Source organism: Alexandromys fortis, unplaced genomic scaffold, assembly GCF_014885135.2.
Source record: "Alexandromys fortis isolate MF-2015 unplaced genomic scaffold, M_Fortis_MF-2015_v1.1 scaffold_42, whole genome shotgun sequence".
Classification (NCBI taxonomy): domain Eukaryota; kingdom Metazoa; phylum Chordata; class Mammalia; order Rodentia; family Cricetidae; genus Alexandromys; species Alexandromys fortis.
In genome coordinates, this window is record NW_026067934.1 from 9,275,363 (window position 1) to 9,296,991 (window position 21,629).

Sequence of the window (21,629 nt, forward strand, 5' to 3'; positions counted from 1 at the left end):
TGACAGCAGCACACAAAAGAAAAGACATTTCAAAAGCAGAGAGAAGAATCCAGCCCAATGTTGAAAAATAAACTGGTGCCACTTTTTATGTCGCTTCCTTTGTTTACTTGGAAAGTTATTATCACAAACCAATGTTATTACTACTAACAGGGGTTTTATAGTTCCACATAAAGTGCGCTTTAAATTCCAACACAATGAACACCAGTAGAATCCACAAAGCAAAAGGTTCTTTGTGACATCTAAAATTTAAGGTTACAAATGGGCCCTGAGACAAACTTTAGAAATAACTGGACTACAAAGTTCACAAGAGTAAACATTAAACATGGATATACAGTCTTTCTACCACGAGGACCACTACCCTCAAGTGGTACTAGCAGGTAGTCTGGAGCAGATAAGTTAACTAGTACTGCCCTACCTGGTGCTGGCTGATTTCATTCATCTATGTTCATATCAGGATTTCACAAGTATGCCAATGATACGGATTTAAAACAGCCAAAGTTGCACTTTTATTTTTGAAAATCACACCAAAGAGTAGTATGTCACAGTGTTTTAAAATCAATTCTTTATTTAAGTAACAAGTTGGTTACTGCATCGTATGAAACATCACAATACCATTCTGGACAGGTACTCTCAGGACAGGGGCGGAGCAGAGTGGAAGGTTAAACAAACCATTTTGCGTTCTTCATTCCCCATTTTTTAATACCCCCAAACCCCAATAAAGGGACAAGTAGCTTTTTAACACCATCATGTAAAGCACTTTAACTTACAAGGCTAAAATCTAAAGAATAAATAAAATATGTTGTGGCAGTAATTCCTTTCAGAGCAAAAATCAGGTGCACAGGAACTCAAGTGGTCAGGAAAGCCATCTGTATGCAAATATGTGGCTCCCAGACAGCTCAGGAAAATAATACAGAAATACCAGGAATTCCATTTTGCACAGGACCAGATGATGACTCATTTTTAACTACACACAAAGGCAACTACAACTTGCTGAAACACAATTAAACAGAGAGGAAAATGTTTACAAAGCATCCACAACATGTAAACCATGTACAAATGGATACATTCACCACTTCTCTGAACTCTGGTAACTTCTTTTTGATAAATATTTACTCTTCATGTTCAGCACTGGCTGAATTTAATACATGCAAAACTGAGGGAAAAAATCCCAAGAAGTCCAACTTATTGTAAAAATAGAACTAAATAATTTAAGTACCTTATGTGACAGCCACTCTGTACCGTGCCCAATGTTATAAAATGAAAGGTTACTGAACCCATGAAAATATCTCTGTAGATTTCCCTTAGATCTAAAATAGATGCTTTTAAATGTATTTATAGTATTTCAATGTGATATTCTGAAATTTTTAAAATAACAGTTAAACATTATACCAAATTACATAAAACTTGTATCTTAAAAGCTGAAAAATTAAAACTATAGAAACCCACATGTAAAACAAAAGGAAAATCACAATTTACATTATAAAGGCAAATCTCATCAATTAGAAGAATTTGAAGCATTAAGATGACAAAGCAAATTATAAATAGTCATAAATTAATTCATGTGGTTTCAAAAGATCTAGAAAGAGTTGAAGGATGTAGTAGACACATGCATAAAATTTGTAAAAGTTTATATTATTGCCAAAGACCGTATCTTGAAGCAAGGCAATGTTACAAAGTGAACATTATTGGAGAACCCAGTTTGGTAATACAAGGAAATTGGAAAAAATTTAAATAACAGTAACAAATACATATTCTATAGTAAATTGCTCAAATGAAATTAAAACCCACAAAACTACAAAAAGCTTCCAACTTGGTGAACTGAAAAACTGGAACTTTTCTTACAATTCTTTACTCTTATATGCTTATATGTCGTGTTTTGTTTTGCTTTAAAAAAAAAAACCCATAATGTATCTTCGGAGTATAGCTCACTATATTCCCATGCACCTTGGGCACATTTGTTATTTGTGGTAAAAACAATTCCGTTGTTTTCTAGGGCCAAAACCTCACTACAGTTGTAACCAGATGCCTGAGCTGTGAAATACTGTAGAGTGCAGGCAATGCTCTGCGTGGGGATTACCAGGAAGAACAAATGGGACAAATAATGGGAAGGGCTAACGGGTTCTGCTCATATCACAAAACAGTGGGAATCCAAAGAATATTTCCCCTTGTACTGAAGAAAATGTGATTAAAAGTTTTTCCCCCAATTTCAGAATCAAAAGCATTTTAGAAGGTTTCTAAGGCTATCATGGGTCTTCTAGATCTCCAGCGCCCTACAAGAAGAGAAAAGGAAGAATATTGTTATTATGTACCTGTACCACTCTGGGTGGACTGACTTTCAAAAGAAAACAAATTAGGTGAACAAATTACCTTCCTTTCTTTATTAGAAAAGGTCATTTTAGCAGAGGTGTGTGTGTAATGTATACTGTGTGCATACATGTGTATCGAATATAGAAAACTGTTGGGATTTGTCCCCTCCCCTCTTCACCTAATGGCTTCCTTTCTCAAAAACACTTTAAAAATATTCAGGCTTGGGAAAAAAATGCATCAAAATATCAGCTACATGCGAAGATTCCAAACTTTTAAATTATGGTACCTTGAGCAACTTTAAACATAAACTATCGAATAAAAACCTAAGTTAATGTATAGCAAAAAAAATTGTTTAAAATATTTTGTAATTTAAACTATTTTAACCAAGGCAAAACTCAAATCTATTTTTAAAACAGCTTAGGATTCGAACATTTGCTAATTAATGCCTGATGAATACTTATAACGAAACTGGAAAATGTCACAACCTTTGATGTGCTCATGGGAAAGCTTTCTTAAACAGCTACATGTGCCAAACTATTTGAAAATGAGTGTTCCACACCACAGAAAAAGGCAGCAGAACTGAGGTACTTTTAAGTAAGCAAAACCTATTTTTTAATTAAGATGTTTTTCTCTTTCGTTGATAACAGCTAATCCAAATTGTTCGGAATTTAATAGTTATAAATTTACTTTAGTTTTCCAGTATCCCGAACCTGACTGTTAAATAAATAAAAACTAAACAAAGTACAACATGCATAGATTATTCCACATCACATGCTTTATTTGGACTTCACACTGATAATTTCATTCTAAACACTTGGTTGACAGACATTTTTATATGTATAGTAGTAAGCTATACAGAATATACAGATGAAAGCTATGAGTAGTACATAGTTCTTTTAAAAATGTTTCATAAAGAATACAGAGAAAGGAAAAATAACCACACATCCAGTATCTCAACAACTTCTAAAAATAAAACTACAGAGATGTAAAATATAAACAAATCAAACAACACATAAAATTATCAACTCTGAAAGTTATAGGCCAGCACCAGCCATTTTTCAAGAACTAAAATAATAATTAAACACAAATGTATTACAAAGCTAACTATGCATGTATGATATATAAAATAAGCAGTAATTCTACATTAACAAGTTTTTCACAATGTATAGTTGTCTTTCCAATCAATAATTTCTAATCCTAGTTATTAAGAATTAACTGCCGACTTTCATAATGGCAACCTAATTTCTGACATACAATGCAAAATGATATATAACTTCATTAAATTCAAAATACTCTAAATAGTCAATTTTAAACTATCATAAATGTGTATGCAAAGGCCTTTAAAAAAACAAGGCTATAGGAATATAAGAAAACTAGTTTTCCAACATTCAAATAACAAAATGGTTATATAAATGCACACATTATACTTCCTAAGTAAAAACTGTCAAATCAAGATCACAAAAATATTACCCAAAAAAAGGTCATATTTTTTCACCACTCATCCTTGTCCCTGCATCTTCATTACAGCTGTCTAATTCACCAAGACCACTTTCTGATTCAGTGAGTCTTTCCTGCATGGCCACTGGGTTTTCAGCGTCACTGTTGGAAGCAGCAGCTGCAGCAGCCGGGTCGGCCGGGCCTTCTTCTCCCTCTACTTTAGCTAGCCTGTAACTAGTCAGCATCTCCTCCAGAAGTTGTCGGTAGTTTCCCCTATGATTAATTCTCATTTGCCTGAGAGCTTCCACCAATTTTCCCTGTGATCCACTTTCCTCTGCTTCATCGGAGGCCTTTTTTTAAGATTTAAGACCCCAGCGTCAGTAGACAAACGAGGATATCACATGTATTTCATAACATCACACAAAGCACTATTTTTCTCTACCATAAGCAACACAGTTAAGCGAACATTTTCATTAAGTATCAGTTCTTACCTGTGCAGATTAATAAAAACTTGTAATTAAGTTATTGTTATTTTTAGTCAATTACCATGAACTAGTTTGTCTTATTCTAATTACTACTTGAAGTTTAATCTGAAACTTTGCTTTTAGAATTCTTACACAAACATTTTCTAAAATAACTTACTTTTAAAAAAATTGCAGGCTTAAATGACTTAGTTCAAAGGGACACAGTGTTTGAAAGCGAGACAAAGGACAGAAGAGCAGTCATCAGAATGCTAGTGTCTTCATTTCTGCTGAATGGCGGGTAGGAAAACATACAAAGCAAAACTACAAAAATTTAAACTGGATTCTTTTAGAGATTTAAAAAACTTTTGAAAAACTTTTTTACTTGCTTTAAAATACAGTGTTTTAATAAAGCCACCTCTAGATAAATTATTTTAAACCCTAATACTGGAAATTCCACAGGTTTTTGAAATTATGACTACTCTTAAGTAGTCTTAAGTATTCTTAAGCAGTCTTCTTAGCAAAGAAGGATCTCATTACCTGATGAAGTGAACACAAGGCAGCCTCACACACGTGCCCCTCCTGGACACAATGACAGTCTCACACGTGTCCGTCATGCACACCATCACGGCAGCCTCACACGTGTCCGTCATGCACACCATCACGGCAGCCTCATACATGTGTCCCTCACGTATACCATCATGAGTCTCACACACGTGCCCCTTTTATGTACACCATCATGAATGAATCATATCATGCACTCTTTCCAAAACGTGCAATAGAAACCTAATTGCCCTGGCTTTGTATGTACCAGAAAAGAGGGATGGGAAAAGTAACACTAATGGAACCATAAGAAAACAGTAATGCAAGTTCAGAAAGTAGGCTGGGCTACAGGAAAGCTGGCAAAGGCTCCTCAAAAGTGTCAAGCACATAAAACCCATAAGCTTGATTATGACCATGACTTGTTTGAAAACAATAGCAACAGTTATTTCAGGAACAAATAAGAAAATTTAGATTTGGCATTTTATGGAACTATAAAATTTCATTTCCCTAGATATAATGGTATTATTGCCACATAAAAATCATTCCAGTTCTAAAATAAGCAATGCCCTGAAATGCTAAACAGGCAAAATACTATGATGCCTTTAACTTGTTTTCAAAGGGTTAGTTACAAAAGACTTGATATATACTGTATATATTTCAGATATTAAGATATACAAAGAAACTAAAGCAAAATGTGAGCATAACTGAAATCTGTAATAGTCATTGTCATTTCAATGTTTAACCTATTAGGAAGTTATCACCACCAATGTTAGGAAAAATTTTAAAAAGGTTATTGATGGAAACTCTAAGATACAGTCTTAACTACCCTTGGAGACCTAACATTAATAAATCCACATATTAAAAATTGTAGTGTTCATGAGAAAAGGTAGAGAAAGGACCCATGTGCTTAAAAAAAACCGTCCTCATGGCAAAAAAAAAAAATGAGTATGTATTCTTATGTGTTTTGGGTTGTTCATTTTCACATATTTAAAGTGCTGAGAAAGAGGTGAGAGAGATGGCTCAGTGCTTAAGAACACTAGTGGCTCATCCAGAGGACACAGGTCAATTCCCAGAATCCATGTGACTGCTCACAATTGTCTGTAACCCCAGTCCCAGGAAAATCGAAACCCTCTTCGGATCCCTGGGCACCAGGAACATAAGTGATGCAGACAAATATGCAGCAAAGCACCCATTTTCATGAAATAAAATAAAGTGCTTAGAAAGATAAGCATGATGATACAATGACAGGATAAAGGGTGGTGGATTATGCTTTCTTTCAATTTTCCTATATTTTCTATATGCATATTATTAACTATCAAATTAACTACTTCTGCAGAATGAGTTCTCTGCTAAGATTTTCTTACATATTTCCCTTCCCCCTTCTACTGCTAAAAGATGTACTCCCCTCAGGCTCCTCATCTGACTGCATTCAGGAAGAGCTATGATTGAGGTAACTGCGTTTCCAATCACTGTCAGTTTTAATCTGATCTTCAAAAAAGAAATGTTCCATTTAAAGGTGCATCAAAAGCCCGCCCATCCATCCGTAATAAACAAAAGGCTTCCTTATTATTTTTAAAATAAATTGTAGGACATTAATACCTACTTCAAATGGGCAATGATATACATGAAGAATAACTAGCCAGACTTCACTGTACAATCACACACAAGGCCTTTAAATTATATAGACACCAAAGCTCTATTTCAAGATACAGAGAAGCAGAGGCTCTAAGTATTTTATAACCTATTTTGTAACTCTGACATATAGTCATGGCCTACTAAACCTACTTCAAGTTGGACTGGAGTAAGGCTGTTATGTGAGTCCATTGTGGTGAGTTACCGTACGTCCTTTACACTAAAAGCAATATGCCAATACAGTAGTGGCAGCTTTACAAGAGTAGTTACTCCCCCCGCCCCCTTTGTATTTTCAAAACAGGGTTTGTGTAGCCCTGGCTGTCCTGGAACTCACTCTGTAGACCAGACTGGCTTCAAACTCAGAGACCCACTTGCCTCTGCCTTCTGAGTGTTAGAATTAAAGGCCTACACCAAACCTGCCTTGAAAAGGAGTAATTCATCTCTTAAAAAATAACTAAACCAAACCATTAAATAAAAAAGGGGACTATTTATAATATCTGGCATCACAAAGTCATTACACTAAAATGATGACCATATTTTAAAAATTTAACCATATTTAAAAGTCATGTTACTTTATAGGAAATTGTATTTTCCCATTGTTTGGAATAGGTGATGGGCAACTAAAAAATCTTCCCCAGCAATTATAGCTCTCAAAATACTAGTATGGAACTCTCTTGCTCATATCACAAGAAGCTATTAACTAGGTTGTGCTTTCTTTACTTGAACTTTCAAGTTCACAGAGTACAGCTATAATGTACCTATTATAGTAATTAACTCCACCTTGCAGGCACATTTTTTTCATACTCTTTTCTATATCATTGACACCACTCAGGAGGGAAAATCCAACATCTGTGCTAAGAACTTTACAAGGTCATTTCATCTTCACAGGCACTCTCTGAAATAATACTGTTTAACTGACACTCTATAAATGAAGAGATCTGTCCTTTGTATTAATGAGGTGCAGAGTTCAGACCTGTGACAAGATAACTAACATCAATCTGAATGCTCCAATGAATGCATTATTGTGAATTAAAAGTTTTGCATGAGAAATGTCCCATGTATCTAGATACTTATTTAGAATGGATGTTTAAGAGGCTGAAGAGATAGCTCAGCAGTTAAAGAGAACTGGCTGCTCTTCCCCTCTTCCAAAGGACCTGGGTTAGATTCCTAACATCCATATGATAGCTCAAAATATCTGTATCTGTCTTTTTTGGCTTCCTCAGGTACCAGGCATACACGTGGACAAAGACATGCATACAGGTAAAACAGCTATGGTTTAAATTAAAAAAAAATGTATAATTTACAGGAATCTGAAGGGATGGTTCAGCAGTTAAAAGTGACTGCTGCTCCCACAGAGGGATTAAGTTCCTAGCACCTACACACAGCTCACAACCATCTGCAGCTCCAGTTTCAGAGGCTCTGACCCCCATTCTGTCTTCAGACACTGAATCTCATTGTGCACTTAATATACAGACAAAAACACTTGCATGCATAACAATAAACCTTTATAAAAACTTTATGCAAAAAATGTAAGACACAGTGACCACAAGAATTAACTTCCCTTAATGGCTCTGTCATCTAGACCAACATAGTTTAACAATCAAGTAATTTATACAAAACACATCCTTGGCACTAGCTGCTCAAGACTGAGGACCTGAATTCAGACCCCAGAATGCACAGAAGAGACGGGTGTGGCTGTGTGCATGCCTATAACCCCACTGCTGTGAGACAGGAGAATCACTGAGGCTTGCTGTCTACCAACCTGGTGATGGATTCATTAAGAAACCCTGTTTCAAAGGAATAAAGTGGGGGAGTGACCACCTGACGGCCTCCTCTAGAATTCCACACACATAACACATTCATACACAACCCCCCATAGCAATACCAAATAAAACGTAAGAATATAAAGTAAATCAGGTAAAGAACAAATAGGGCAATGAAAACTTAGCGTTGAAAAGATTAACTAGTAGGCTGCTGAGATGGCTCAGTGTTAGGTAAAGGCACTTGCTGCAGAGCCTGTCATCCTGAATTATGATCCCCAGAACCGACATAAAAGCACAAGACCAATGTACCTAGGGAGATAGAAGGCAAAGATAGGAGACTTGCTGGAAGCTTACAGGCCACCTGGTGTAGCATACACAGAGTAGAAATAAAGAGTTTGTCTCAAACATGGAAGGCAAGCATGGACACCTGAGGACACATTGACTTCTACGTGTCTACATTCTCATTCATTCATATCCTCCCTTTCTCCCTACACACACACACACACACACACACACACACACACACACACACACACACAATCCCTCAAGTTCACTGGTCAGCTAATCTAGACCAAATTAATAAGCTTCAGGTTCAGTGAAGATGGAGAGCAACTGTGGAAAGTTACCTAGCCTGCAGCATGTTCACATATGCATGCATAACTGCACATACCCACATCAACAAGAACACACATCACATGCCAATATACAAAAAATATAGACTATCACGTCATTAGCCATCTCTGAGGGTTAAGTCTCGCCTTTAACAGCCAAACTATCTCTCCAGCCCAGCAAGCTTTTGTTGTAGGTGTGAACAGGACAGAGGTCAACTTCTAGTGTCATTCCTCAGATGATGTCACTTTCTTTAAGAAAGTATGTTACTTGGACCGAGGATCACAGGTTATGCTAGGCTGGTAGGCCAGTGAGATGCAGTCATCTCATCTCCAGCTCCCCAGTGCTGGGTTACAAGCAAATACCACATGCCTGGACTTTTACATGGATTTTGGGGGTTGAACTCAGGTCTTTCTGCTTCCGCGACAATCACTTTATCAACTAAGCTACCCACCTAGCAATTATTATCTCAGTATTTATGGTTTTGGTTTTTTTTTTTTTTTTGTATCTATGCATGTACATGACTGAGGAAGATACTAGACTCTGCCCCCTACTTGCATGCAAGCCTTTTCATCTCTCAGTGAACATGGAGCTCACTGATTGGCTAGCAAGCTCCAGGAATGCTCTGGTCTCCAATTCCACTCCATTTTTAATGTTCATCCATCCCATGAATCAAACTTAGGTCCTCAGACTCTTACGGTAAACCAAATAAGTCATTTATCCAGACTCACTTTTTAAGGTTTTTAAAGAATACTAGACCAACTATTCGACATGAACAAGACTCTGTCCTAGTCAAGAAGGGTTTGCATTATTTACTATTTACTTATTATGCTGGAGACTGAGTTTAGGGGTTTGCATCTACAGCTGATCTACATCTACCCCTCCTAACAAGCCTGTACTGAACTTTCTTTACTGACTGCTATGGGTGCTGGGGTTAGAGCCAAAATAAACGAGACTAAGTCCCAGATCTCATGATGAACATTTCAGAAAAAGAGGAAGGGTATAACCACAGGCCTGGCTACATTGAGAACAACTTACGGCAAAACATAGTTTTGCTCCCAGATGTTATGGTATAATGGCCAAAATCCTTTAGGCAATTACTCGGGGGCGGGGGGGGGGAATCCTTTAAAAAAACTAAAGAAAATCACAGATAAATTTGTTAATAAAGAATACACACATGGACATTTTCAAAACTGTCTGGGTATTTATGGACCCCTTGCTCAACAGTCCCTGAAAAGAGTCTTTGACAACTTTTTTGTTTTTCAGTGAGGAACTCATCAGTACTGCTTGTACTAGTAAGACTGAAGATGCCCTAAAACTCTGAACTAAAAGAACACTGCTAGCAAACAACCTAAGAGTCATTTAAGCCCTCCTCACATTTTCGGGGTATCTTTAAATTATTAAATCCCTGGCTGATTTCCAACTGGACTTTTCAGCATATACTCACTATCACAATTTTTTAGTTATCTCAATTTTTTATTTTAAACATAAAACATAAGGAAAAATGTGAGAATAAGGTATGGTTGTACATGCCTATATAGTCCTAGCACTTGAAGGGGGCAGGTAGAAAGATTAGGAGTTCAAGCGTGGCCTAAACTAAACATCTGAGGCCAGCGTGGGCTACAGGAGACCTTGATGCAAACAAGTATAGAAACAAACAAACCAAACAGCCCTAAATATAGAAAAAAAAAAAAGAATGAATGCTGATTTCTAATGGTACTATTTAAAAGTATTTAGAAAAGGAACAATTCTATCTGGTTGAAAGCAATTATTTGTAAGTTAAAAAACTGTCTTAACTGTGAATAACTTTAACTCCAATTTTTTAATATCCTAAAAAAAACCTTCCCCTTTAAAATAATTTTGAATACTCTCTTCTGAATTTCTACCACACTCTTGCTCCTCTGTCTCCTGTAAACACAGTTTCTCTATCTGTCTGTGGAGGGCTCACAACTGTGTCAATCTGCTGACTGGAATTCATCAGTTTCAGTACTAGGAAGTAATTAAATGCTTACTTAGATTTTCATCATTCCTTTGCTTCTCTGCTTTTCCAGTACATGTCTCTCAGTGGCTACTTGCTCGACAATAGTGTGCACTATTCTGAAAGAGTGTGATAATGCTTCCCAAAACAGGATGCTAGTCTGCAAAGTCAATTTTTATAGTGAAAGAGTAGATTTCTCTAATCTAGTATCTACTAATAATGAATTTAGACTCATTATTTGGTCTGTACAATTATTTCACAACTATTTGACTTCTAGCATCTACCATTTACTACTATAAATGTTAAAGTGACAGAACTGCCACAGATGGGCCAGGGCTCAGGATTAGAATATGTGCCTAGCATGTATAAGGTCCTAAATTCAATCCCCAGCAGGGAATGGAGTGTTTACAGGTATGGTTTTAGTCTATCATACTTGAATCCTAATAAATAGTATGGTTCTTCACTTGACAATTCACAAGGCCACTGTCTTGATAATAGCTCTGAAACCATTTTCATTATTTCTCACCATAGCTGTTCTCTATTCTAGCAAGTCAGAGCCACAAACACCACACCAACTACTGCCTCCCATCCCCCAAAACCTTACACTTTGATCCTGTCTTTCTCCTCCATTAGAAACGCCACCTTCCTCATCTTGTCTCTTCAGATGGATATATATTTATATCCCCTTATCAAATTACTTGGGTGCTGGGCACTGAACTTAGAGCCTAACATGTACTAAGCAAATGCTCTCCCCCAGGGTTACAGCCCCAGCCTATCAAATTCTGTATTGTGCCTTTTTTACGAACTACAAGACATACCTTTTTTATTTACTTACATGAGTGTAAGTATAAGGTAAACAGTATGAATAGGTGTATAGGATAATGTTTCTCCCTCCATCAATTCACTATGTTTGTCCGACAGGGTTTAATTTGTTAAGATCAATAGAAAGCTTATACAAAATCATGTAATCCTCAATCTATGCAGCCATACAGAACCTTACTAAAGGCAAATATTTTACCCTTAATCTCAAGGTTCTGTGGCTTACTTATTCACTTTGAAGTAGCTATCATGTGTAATCATTTACTCTTTAAAAAATTCAAGTCACCTCTGCTATATGTTAAAAAATGTAGAGATAGTAAGCATTTTCAACTTGTGTTTGGAGTAAAAAGACTTCTTGAGAAATTAGGAAATTCAGCAGGCTGTCTTATTTTTAAAGGATTGCTCACCAAAGCTACATTCTGAAATACCTGAGGAAATGGGAGCGTGTCCATAGCTAACGGTGACTGACTACATTCTGAAGGATTACTGCTGACAGTAGTGATGCTACAACACCTACAACATAGCTGGCATCTTTCAGATGTACGGCAAACTTTCCTTTACATATCTGTCTCAACTTTCCCTGAAGTTTTCACATCTGTATTTTTATATTAAGGCTCAAAGTTATGAATCTAATCCTTTAATACTTTGAAGTAGGAATGGGTTACAAAAGAAAGAATAAGAGTCACTACAATAGAGTAAGTGTTGTTAAAACAATGTCAATTTTATTCAACTCACTGAAATTTCATTAACAGTGAAACATTTTATTATGACTCGTTTTGGTTTTGTTTGGATATAGAGCCTCACTACCTGATGTACCTCTGGCTGGCCTCGAACTCACAGAGATCCACCTTCCTCTGCCTCCTGAGTGCTGGGATTAAAGGTGTCATCATGCTACTACACTTGATATTATACTTATTAAGAAATTGTATTTATGCAATGAATCCTAGGAAAACGATGCAATGGAAAAAAATTCTATGTACTGGCTACTCTATCTACCAAGTCAACTGAGCCTGCAAACATAGGTGAGTCTATTTCTTCTCAAGAAATTTCTTTACCAAGTATGGCTCCCTTAAAGCTTTGAAATATACATATTAAAACATATCGTTTATTTTTAGATACCCCCAAACTTGAAAAGCCAATCACAAAATATATCTGATTAGCTTTAAAGCTAGGTCCAACTAAAATCAGGGGGACTGTTTCCTCTTCTGCCTGAGTATTAAAAGGTATGTAAAGGGGCAAGCTACAGCTCATCATTTCAGGGTCAGCGGGGTAAGAGGTGAAGGAAGGAGTGGAGCTCAGCTCTTCATTCACACAGCCACAATGCATGGCTACTGTGCAAAAGAGCGTCACAATCTCACTGGGACACACATGGCCACTGAGAGAGTAACTTACTAACCTCTGCTGCTGGTAGCTGAAAAATATTAGTTATTTGAAAGCACATTCTTGCCTCAAAATGAAGGCATGAGAGAGGAAGATGAAGAAAGGCAGACAAAGGAAGAAAACAGAGATAGCCAAACAAAAAAGGTTTCCTGAAAAGCTAAACTGACAACAAAGCTATCTACAAAACAGTGCTTATGTCTCTAATACATTCTCTAAAACTTCAAGTGACTCCTTAAAAGGGCAAATAGTAGTCAGTTATTACAGAAACATCACTATGTGAATTAGTCATATTTAACATTTATATTATAAAACTACTTTAAATCATCAAGAAATAAACTACAACTTACCCCATCACTGTCTCTGTGTGGATTCAGTCTACTATAAACAGCTTCAATAACATTGCGCCTAAAAAGATATGTTTTTATTATGTATAATTTTAAGATCATGTAGTCTTGACTGTCCTGGAACTTTCTGTAGACCAGGCTGGCCTTGAACTCAGAGATCTGCCCGCCTCAGCCTCTGGGAGTAAAGCGCTGCTGGGATTAAAGGCATGTGCCACCAACCCAGTCACTCATAATTTTTGATTTTATAAACTCTGTTCGTTCTTATTAAGCAAAAAACTTGTCTTCAAAGAATATATTTCTTAAAAACAAACAAACAAACAAAAAAACCTCCTGGGCTGGTGAGATGGCTCAGGCTCAGTGGGTAAAAGTGTTCTCTACCAAGCCTAGTGATGTGAGTTCAGTAGCTGGAGCTCACATGATGTCAGGAGAGAACCAATTTTGCCAAGCTTGTGCTGACACATGAAGAATGCCCAGCCCATCCCTGCATACAGCCCATCTTTTCAGATGAAGTGTTTCACCTTTATATAAGTGATCTACTTCTGATTTTTTTAGTCAAAATGATTTAATTACTAATTTAAAATAAGTTTAAAATTAGCTCTTTTTGTTTTACTTACTTGCCAGCAAGTCCTCCTCCAGGAGGTAAATTTGGGATGTTTTCTGCAGACAAAATGCGCATAACATGGGCAAGATCAGGCATTCCTTCCTCCCCAGACTTCTCCATAATTTCTGTAAATTTAGGAACAGGACATAAAAAGTCATTGACATACACATGTTCACGCTAAGATATTTTCATAAAATACAAATTAGAACTAAATGTTCAATAAGAGGGCAGGGAAAAAAAACGTCAGCAGCTAGGCGGTGGCAACACGCGTCTTTAAGGACAGCTCTTGGGGAGGCAGAGGCAGGCAGATCCCTGTGAGTTCAAGGCCAGCCTGATCTACAGATAAGAGGTCCAGGACAGCCAGGGTTGCTGCTGGGGGTGGGGGAGGGGGGGAGCAAAGAAAAATGTCAATGATACAGTCAATGAAATGGTTTATACCCAATAAAAATAATTCTCACAAACATAGTAACTCATGAACGAACACTGTAGCATATGTGCATGGCAAAGAGCAGCTAAAGGTCAGTGTCCAGTTTCCTCCTTGATTACTCTCTACCTTATTTTATAAGCCAGGGTCTCTCAGTGGACCTACAGCTTTGTCCTCTGTCCCTCTACTGCTGGGGATGCAGCACCACAACTGACTTTTACATGGGTGCTGAGGATCTGAAATCACATCCTTATGCTTTTGTGATAGGCACTTAACCAAATAAGCAATTTTTCCAGCTGAGAATTTTCTTGATTTTATGTGAAAATAATATAAGCTGCAAAAGGTAAGCTGAGCACTGTGGCACATGCCTGAAATCCCAGCAGTCAAGAGGCAGAGGCAAGAGAATTAGAATGGCCTGGGCTACAAAATGAGTTCAAGCTCAGCCAGAGTTAGTGAAGGCAGTTACAGTGAGACTGTCTAAAGTCATTATAGGCAAACAAAAACAATGGTTGCATAACAATCCTGAGAAAAAGAAATTTTAAAGCATCTTAAGTACTTATGTTCTATAGCAATTTAAAGAAAATGAATCATAGTACTTGCAAAACAACTGTACGTTCTTCATTTTTATATGTAACTTACAAAAAAGAAACGTGTGTATGCATACATGTGCATGTTTATATGTGTGGAGGCATGTATCTAAAATGAAGACTTTGTAGTTTTAGGAGGGAGTGGGGGGGTGAGAGCAGGTGGAGAGGTTGAGCCCAGAGCCAGCAGGTAGCTAGCTTGTATGTGAGGTCCCTGTCCTCTTCTGGTGGGCTGACACACCCGCCCAGCCTCAGCTGAGCTCCATCTTCATGCTTGCCCCTTGTGCAGCAAATGCTATAACTGCTGACCCCATTCTCTCAATCCCACTCCAACCTCCCCAGCTCCCTGCTCCACCCCAAGACAGTCTTGCTTATATAGCTCAATCTGTCCTCAAACTCCAGATAAATCCTCCTGCCTCTGTTCCCAGTAATGGGATCACAGTCTAAGAAAGCCTCTTTTTCATCAGAGACAATGATCTAACCAAGCTATCCACATACGAGGTAAGCACTATAGCACTGAGTGACACTCCTAGCTCCAGTAAATCACTTTTAAAAGAATCTTTAAATTTCAAAGATTTTTATTGTAGCTGGGCAGTGCTGGCGCACACCTTTAATACCAGCGTTTGAGAGGCAAAGGAAGGTGGATCTCTGTGAATCTGAGGCCAGACTCATCTACAGAGAGTGTCAGGACACCCAGGGCTACACAGAGGAAAACCTGTCTCAACCGCCCCCCCCCCAAAAGATTTTTATTGTACATGTATGAGCATCTTGCCTGCATCTGTATGTATGGATGTGCACCACATGCATGCCTACTGTCCACATGTGTGCCAGATTCCCTGGAACTGGAGCTACTGGAAGCTGTAAGTTACCTCATGGGTACTGGAAGTTGAACCCAGATCCTCTGTAAGAACAGCAAGTGCTCTTAACTGCACGAGCCATCTCTCTAGCCTATTTTATCTATCTTAACTATATGTGCCTGCATGTGGGTACTACCTTTAACATAAGAAACCAGTGTCCTAGCCGGGCGCACGCCTTTAATCCCCGCACTCGGGAGGCAGAGGCAGACGGATCTCTGTAAGTTCGAGGCCAGCCTGGTCTACAGAGCTAGTTCCAGGACAGGCTCCAAAAGCTACGGAGAAACCCTGTCTCGGGAAACAACAACAACAACAACAAAAAGTGTCCTAAGCAGCCTCTCAAGATACAAAATACCAACCTTTACCAAGCCTCAATAAGATTCTGGCCTTAGAATCCACTTCTTCCCCTTTAATTCCACCATGACTCCCTTACTTCTAAGTTTCAATCAAAAAAACTGCCTGTAACCAGGTCTTTAGACTCCTGAATGCTTTTGCTGCCAATCCTATTCATCTTTTAGTTGTAACATCACTGTTACTTTTTAAATCCTTCACTTAGTTACACTGCTTTACACTCCTACAGGCAAGATGTTTACTGGTACAAGGCTGCTTAAGGCTTAGTCCCTAGCTGGTGACACTATTAAAAGCTGACTGAATTATAAGGATCCAATTGACTAAGAAGTAAGTGGATTATCACAAAGTGATGCCTAGCTGGAGGAAGCAGGTCACTTTAGAGCTTGCTTTTGAAGGATAAATCTTCCCCGTGGTACACCAGCATCCCTGCCCGCTTAGTCAACGACAGATGTTCCTACTTTCTTGCTTCATTCAGGTTCGATGGAGCCAGTAACCATGGGCCAAAACGCTTGAAACTAAACTAAAATATATCTTTTCTTCTTTAAATTGTTGATCTCAGGCATTTTTAGTGTCAGGTAAGTTAGATGCCACTGCTAATGTTTTGGACCAGGCAATTTTTGTTGTGGTATAGTCATGAGCATTAAGATGTAAGTAAAGTGGTGCCCTGATCTCAAACTCATGTGCCAGTAACACTACCATCACTATCTATAACACTGCCACAAGTCACATAAAAACCACTGCAGGCTGCTACATTATCAACCAGTTTCATTCCTTCTACAAGTATCATTTTGTTCCAAACCACCGCTACTACCTGGCAACTGCATTAAGAAATTGTACACTGACCTCCACCCTAAAACATCTTTCAAGGAGGGAGAAACCCCTTTCTCCTCACATTGATACTGATCTAAGACAGCATATCTTAGGCAGATGGATATTTATTTTTGAAGTACATTTTAATATACTGAGAAAATTTAAATACTGAGAAAAATTTAAAAGAATCATCTGATAATGGAGAATATTCTTTCTTTCCTTCTGAACTGGGGAAAAAAAACAAAAACAACAACAACAACAAAAAAACCACCTTACCTTCAACCCGTGACTCCAAGTGTTCATCCAACTCTGAATCTCTCTTCACTGCTTCATCTGAGACCTTGGGGGCGTTTGAAAAGCAAACTAATACAATACTCATGTTATCCCGACTTCCCTGAAAGAAAAGGCAAAGTTTTCTATGTTTTAACAATTGGCTATTATTTAGTTCCAGAGTTACTTTAAGCAGTTAAGATTTATTTAGCCACCCAGAATGTATACCTTAGATAATCTTATTGCAAAGGCTTAAAATAGAACCATAAGGAACACGGTGTCTAGGTATGACTATAAATATAGTTATTCTTGGATTTTAATTCTGTGTAACTATTTTTACCCACCAGATCACATCCTGAGAAATGAAGACAACTTTACACCTATTACATCTTCTACACTGTTTTTCATTCAAAATTGCATAATCCTAGAAGTGGCTTAAGCCTAAAACAACCTCTTAAACATTTGGAAAAATTCATGCTAATCAATATAATACAACTCTATTCAACTTTGCTGAAAATCTGATTATCATAAAACTCAAGACGCTACATCATAAAAGGAATCAACTCCCAAAAGCTATCCCTTTGACTTCCACATATGCACTGCACACTCATGCATACACACACCTACTATAATGAAATGTAAAAAATGAAAATGTAAAAAACTGGTGGGCGTTGCATGCAAGAAAAATTCATTACTTTAATATTCTTAAGTCACATCAAACAATGGGATATGAACACCTGGGCAACCGGGTTTTTTGCTTTTATTCTGTTTTAGAGATAAGGTGTCAAAGCTTACTTTAAATGTGCAATCCTCCTGCCTCAGCCTAGCAAATGTTTGACTGCAGGCATGTGCCACCTGAGTCAATAGGGGCAACTTTTAATCCCAAGGTGTTTAGAAAGCAGGAAAAAGTTTGTTTTATATAAGAATAAATTTTACTCCTTTTAATTATGACCTTAAAAATTATATTAAAATGGAAGTACAAAATACATTCTTAAAGTGCCATGACTGGGCAATAAATTAAAAAAAAAATTTTTCTACCTTTTCTTTAGGTATATAATGAGTATCTCAACATATAAAACTGCAGTTAGACTTTTTCCATCGATGACAGTGTTTTTTGTCTTTATTCCTGAGATGCTGTCACTATGTTATATAGTCTGAATTGGCCATGAAACTCAAGCTTTCCCTGCATCTACTTCTACTGAGTTAACAGAAATGTGCAACTAAGCCTAGCAAATTCTTTCTTTCAAGCTCCAATAAGTTTGAAGGGGTAAGAGGTCTTCTCCAGATGTCACAGTCTCTCTACAGACTCCTGAGCTTTGGTAGAAAAACCCATCAGAAATATATAACCAGCTGCTAAAGTGTCTGAAAAACCAGAACTCTGACACTACCCAAATTTCATTACTCAACAAAACCCACCAACTTTTATGACTTACTATTAGATACATTTGGTTATGATTACACACATAAGTGTATCGTATGAGTATAGTTAAAGCAAAATTTTTTAATCTAAAAAAATCTATACAGTAGATAATGAAAACATCAAACATCGCTATGATTTTTTGAACAATTTTATAGACACACAGACGGGTTGGCAGACACTTAACAATAATAGTATCTTTTAACCATTTCTTTTTGTAACACCAAAAACATTATTAAACAATTCCTAATCAATATGCTATCTATAAAAACTCCACTTGATCCTTATAAATTATAAAATATAGACCCTATCAATTATAAAAATTAATTTACACTTAGTTCCCATGTGTGATTTCAATGCTGTTATATTTCCAGGGAAAGAGGACTCTTCCTAAACACAAAGCACAAGTGTTTCACAGCAACTGAAAAAGAACCTTCCTGTTTTCCCTGTTTATTAGAGACAAACCATAGTTATTTGATTACATAATCAACAGTTTTCATTAAACTCAAGGTTGAAATTTGTTTCTCTAAAAATTAAGAACAAAATATTAGCTATTTATTTCAATACCCTTTCTTTTATACTTCAGTAGATAGCTATAATATACACTGAAGAATCTAAGCATTAATAGCTAACAAATTATGTCAAAGAAGGCATTGCCCTACTATAAAGAACGGTATCTGAATTTAGGTAAAGAGATTTTGACATATTTGGTTGGTTCTGAAGCTGCATGTTGAATGAATACAAAGGAGAGTTCAGAAGTATGTCTCCACACAGCATATGTGATAGTATGGGACAATGTTACAATAAAAGCAAGTCTTCATAATAGTAATAATAACAACCAGTGTTATATAGAAAATAAGGCAGAGTTATGTTCAATGTTCCCAAAATTTGAGAGGTTGTGTAATATACAACAGGAACAGAGTCTCAGTAGCAAGTGCATTTTCAAAAGAATGAAGTAAAAATACATTATAATATGTAATATCTTACTGGGACATGTAGATTCATAGTTTGAATGTAATCATATAATACTTGAAACTGGTAACAACCAATCTGGGCTAAGGTGGAACTGTGAAAAAATACTCAGGCACTAGAACAAGATATGAAGAAAGCTGAAATCTGCCCCACTAAGCTGTACTGGATTTATGTAAACTGTACTTTCATGATCGATTCTCTCTTCTTAAAACAGCCAACCAGGGCTAGTCAGACAACTCAGCAGATAAAGTTCCGTTGGAGCTCCAGAATCACATGGAAGGTGAGAACCAATTAATACAAGTTCCCCATACACTTCCATTTGCGGCGGCACATGTGCAAACACACACACACACACACACACACACACACACACACAAGACATTTTTAAAAGAAATTGCTAACCACAATCCACTCCAATATTTTATGTTTAAAATATTTTGCCTTTTTAAATGAAGATATTTTTCACAAATTACACCGGAAAAGGTTTAGAGTTAAAGTGAGTTTAGAACTAAAACATTTTGGGGATAAAGTACATTTTCCATGTTGTAGGAATAAATCAGAGTGACACTAACTTTCAAAGACACCTTCCTAAATTTTATCCCATGACTAGATCTAGTCCATGTATTAAATAAGTTTCTGTATATAACTTATGTAAGCTCCAGTATATAACTGAATTTAAGAAAATCAAGTATCTTAGAATATCAAGGAATATTGATTTTTATAATGCAAGTTAAAGCAAGAAGCATATCATGTTCCATTTCTATAAAATACAGTAAAAAAACTATTTTTATGTTTGTACATGTATATTAGTAAACAGAAATACATGTTTACTACATGGAAATAATACAGCCAGCTGTTAGCAGCTAATCTTATAACTGGGGAAAAATCCCCCCACTACATCAGAGAACAATTTTTCAGACCTTTGGTGAATAACATTCACCAAAATGCACATATACATAGAATCAAGTTGATAATCACTTCTAAAAATAAAGTCAGAAAATATAAAATCAAGTCTTAACTGTTAATGTTTAACTGTACAACTAACAACTATTTTTTCATGTCAACTTCCATTTCTTTCCTTGTAAACTACAAACTTTCTTTGCCCAATTACTATAAACATTAAATACATATGACCTATAAATCATAAAATGTCACACAAATAGCAGTTATATACTTTAAGAAATCTCAGTCAGTTGGCAATAAACACCATGATGAGCAGCAAAATAGCCCTCGATTGGTTAGTAGTGGTGCATACTTTTAATCCCAGCACTCGGGAGGCAAAGAGAGGCAGGTGGATCTCTATGAGTTCTAGGCCAGCTTGGTCTAGAGAGCTAGTTTCAAGACAGCTAGGGTTGTTACACAGAGAAACACTATCTTTAAAAAAGCAAGCCCTTGTTTTTTGTTATTTTTCTAGACAGGATTTCTCTGTAGCCTGGCCATTCTGAAACTTGTTGTATATACCAGGCTGGCCTCAAACACACAAAGATCCACCTGCCTCTGCCTCCCGGGTACCAGGATTAAAGGTGTGTGTCACCACTGCCTTACTGAAGCCTGTTTTCTTAGGGATAATTTAAACAGTATAATATCTGACAAAGTCATAATCTAACACAACATTGCTACATGGCAACCTAAAAGATGATTTATCATTAACAACTCTAATGGCTGCTGTAAAAATTAACAGGCCTAAAATACAAGTTAAGTGCAAAGACAACACAGACTCACGGAAACCAGTAACTCTGTAATACTGTAATTCTGACAAAGATTATTACCACAGTCTTTCAAGGCTTTATTAGTTACCATACACAAGTGTGTGTGCTATTAAAAGGCATACTCAATATAGAAACACGGACTTCATCTCAATCTCCTGGGGGAAAACTGTACTTAACTGGATCTTCTTTGGCTCTCCTATTAAAGCAAGCAACACTGACTAAACATCTGTTTTCCATGGAATTAAACATATGTATGTATGGCCGAGCGGCGGTGGCGCACGCGTTTAATCCCAGCACTCGGGAGGCAGAGGCAGACGGATCTCTGTAAGTTCGAGGCCAGCCTGGTCTACAAGAGCTAGTTCCA

General features: G+C 37.0%; 1 protein-coding gene across 7 annotated transcripts in view; it reads right to left on the reverse strand.

Annotated features, from left to right (window-relative positions):
* Ppm1b (protein phosphatase, Mg2+/Mn2+ dependent 1B) overlaps positions 1–21,629 on the reverse strand; it is a 76,107-nt gene that overhangs the window by 5,591 nt on the left and 48,887 nt on the right. For 3 of the 7 annotated variants that reach the window (XM_050145979.1, XM_050145977.1, XM_050145978.1), the window contains exons 3-5: positions 17,174–17,291; positions 13,888–13,999; positions 13,277–13,334 (exon numbers count right to left, since the gene is read on the reverse strand). In XM_050145979.1, the coding sequence (XP_050001936.1) occupies positions 13,277–13,334; positions 13,888–13,999; positions 17,174–17,291 (288 nt within the window). Of the gene's footprint in view, positions 1–542; positions 2,271–3,060; positions 4,095–13,276; positions 13,335–13,887; positions 14,000–17,173; positions 17,292–21,629 lie in introns of those variants that run through there. The other 4 variants (XM_050145980.1, XM_050145975.1, XM_050145981.1 and 1 more) reach the window with 4 other exon arrangements.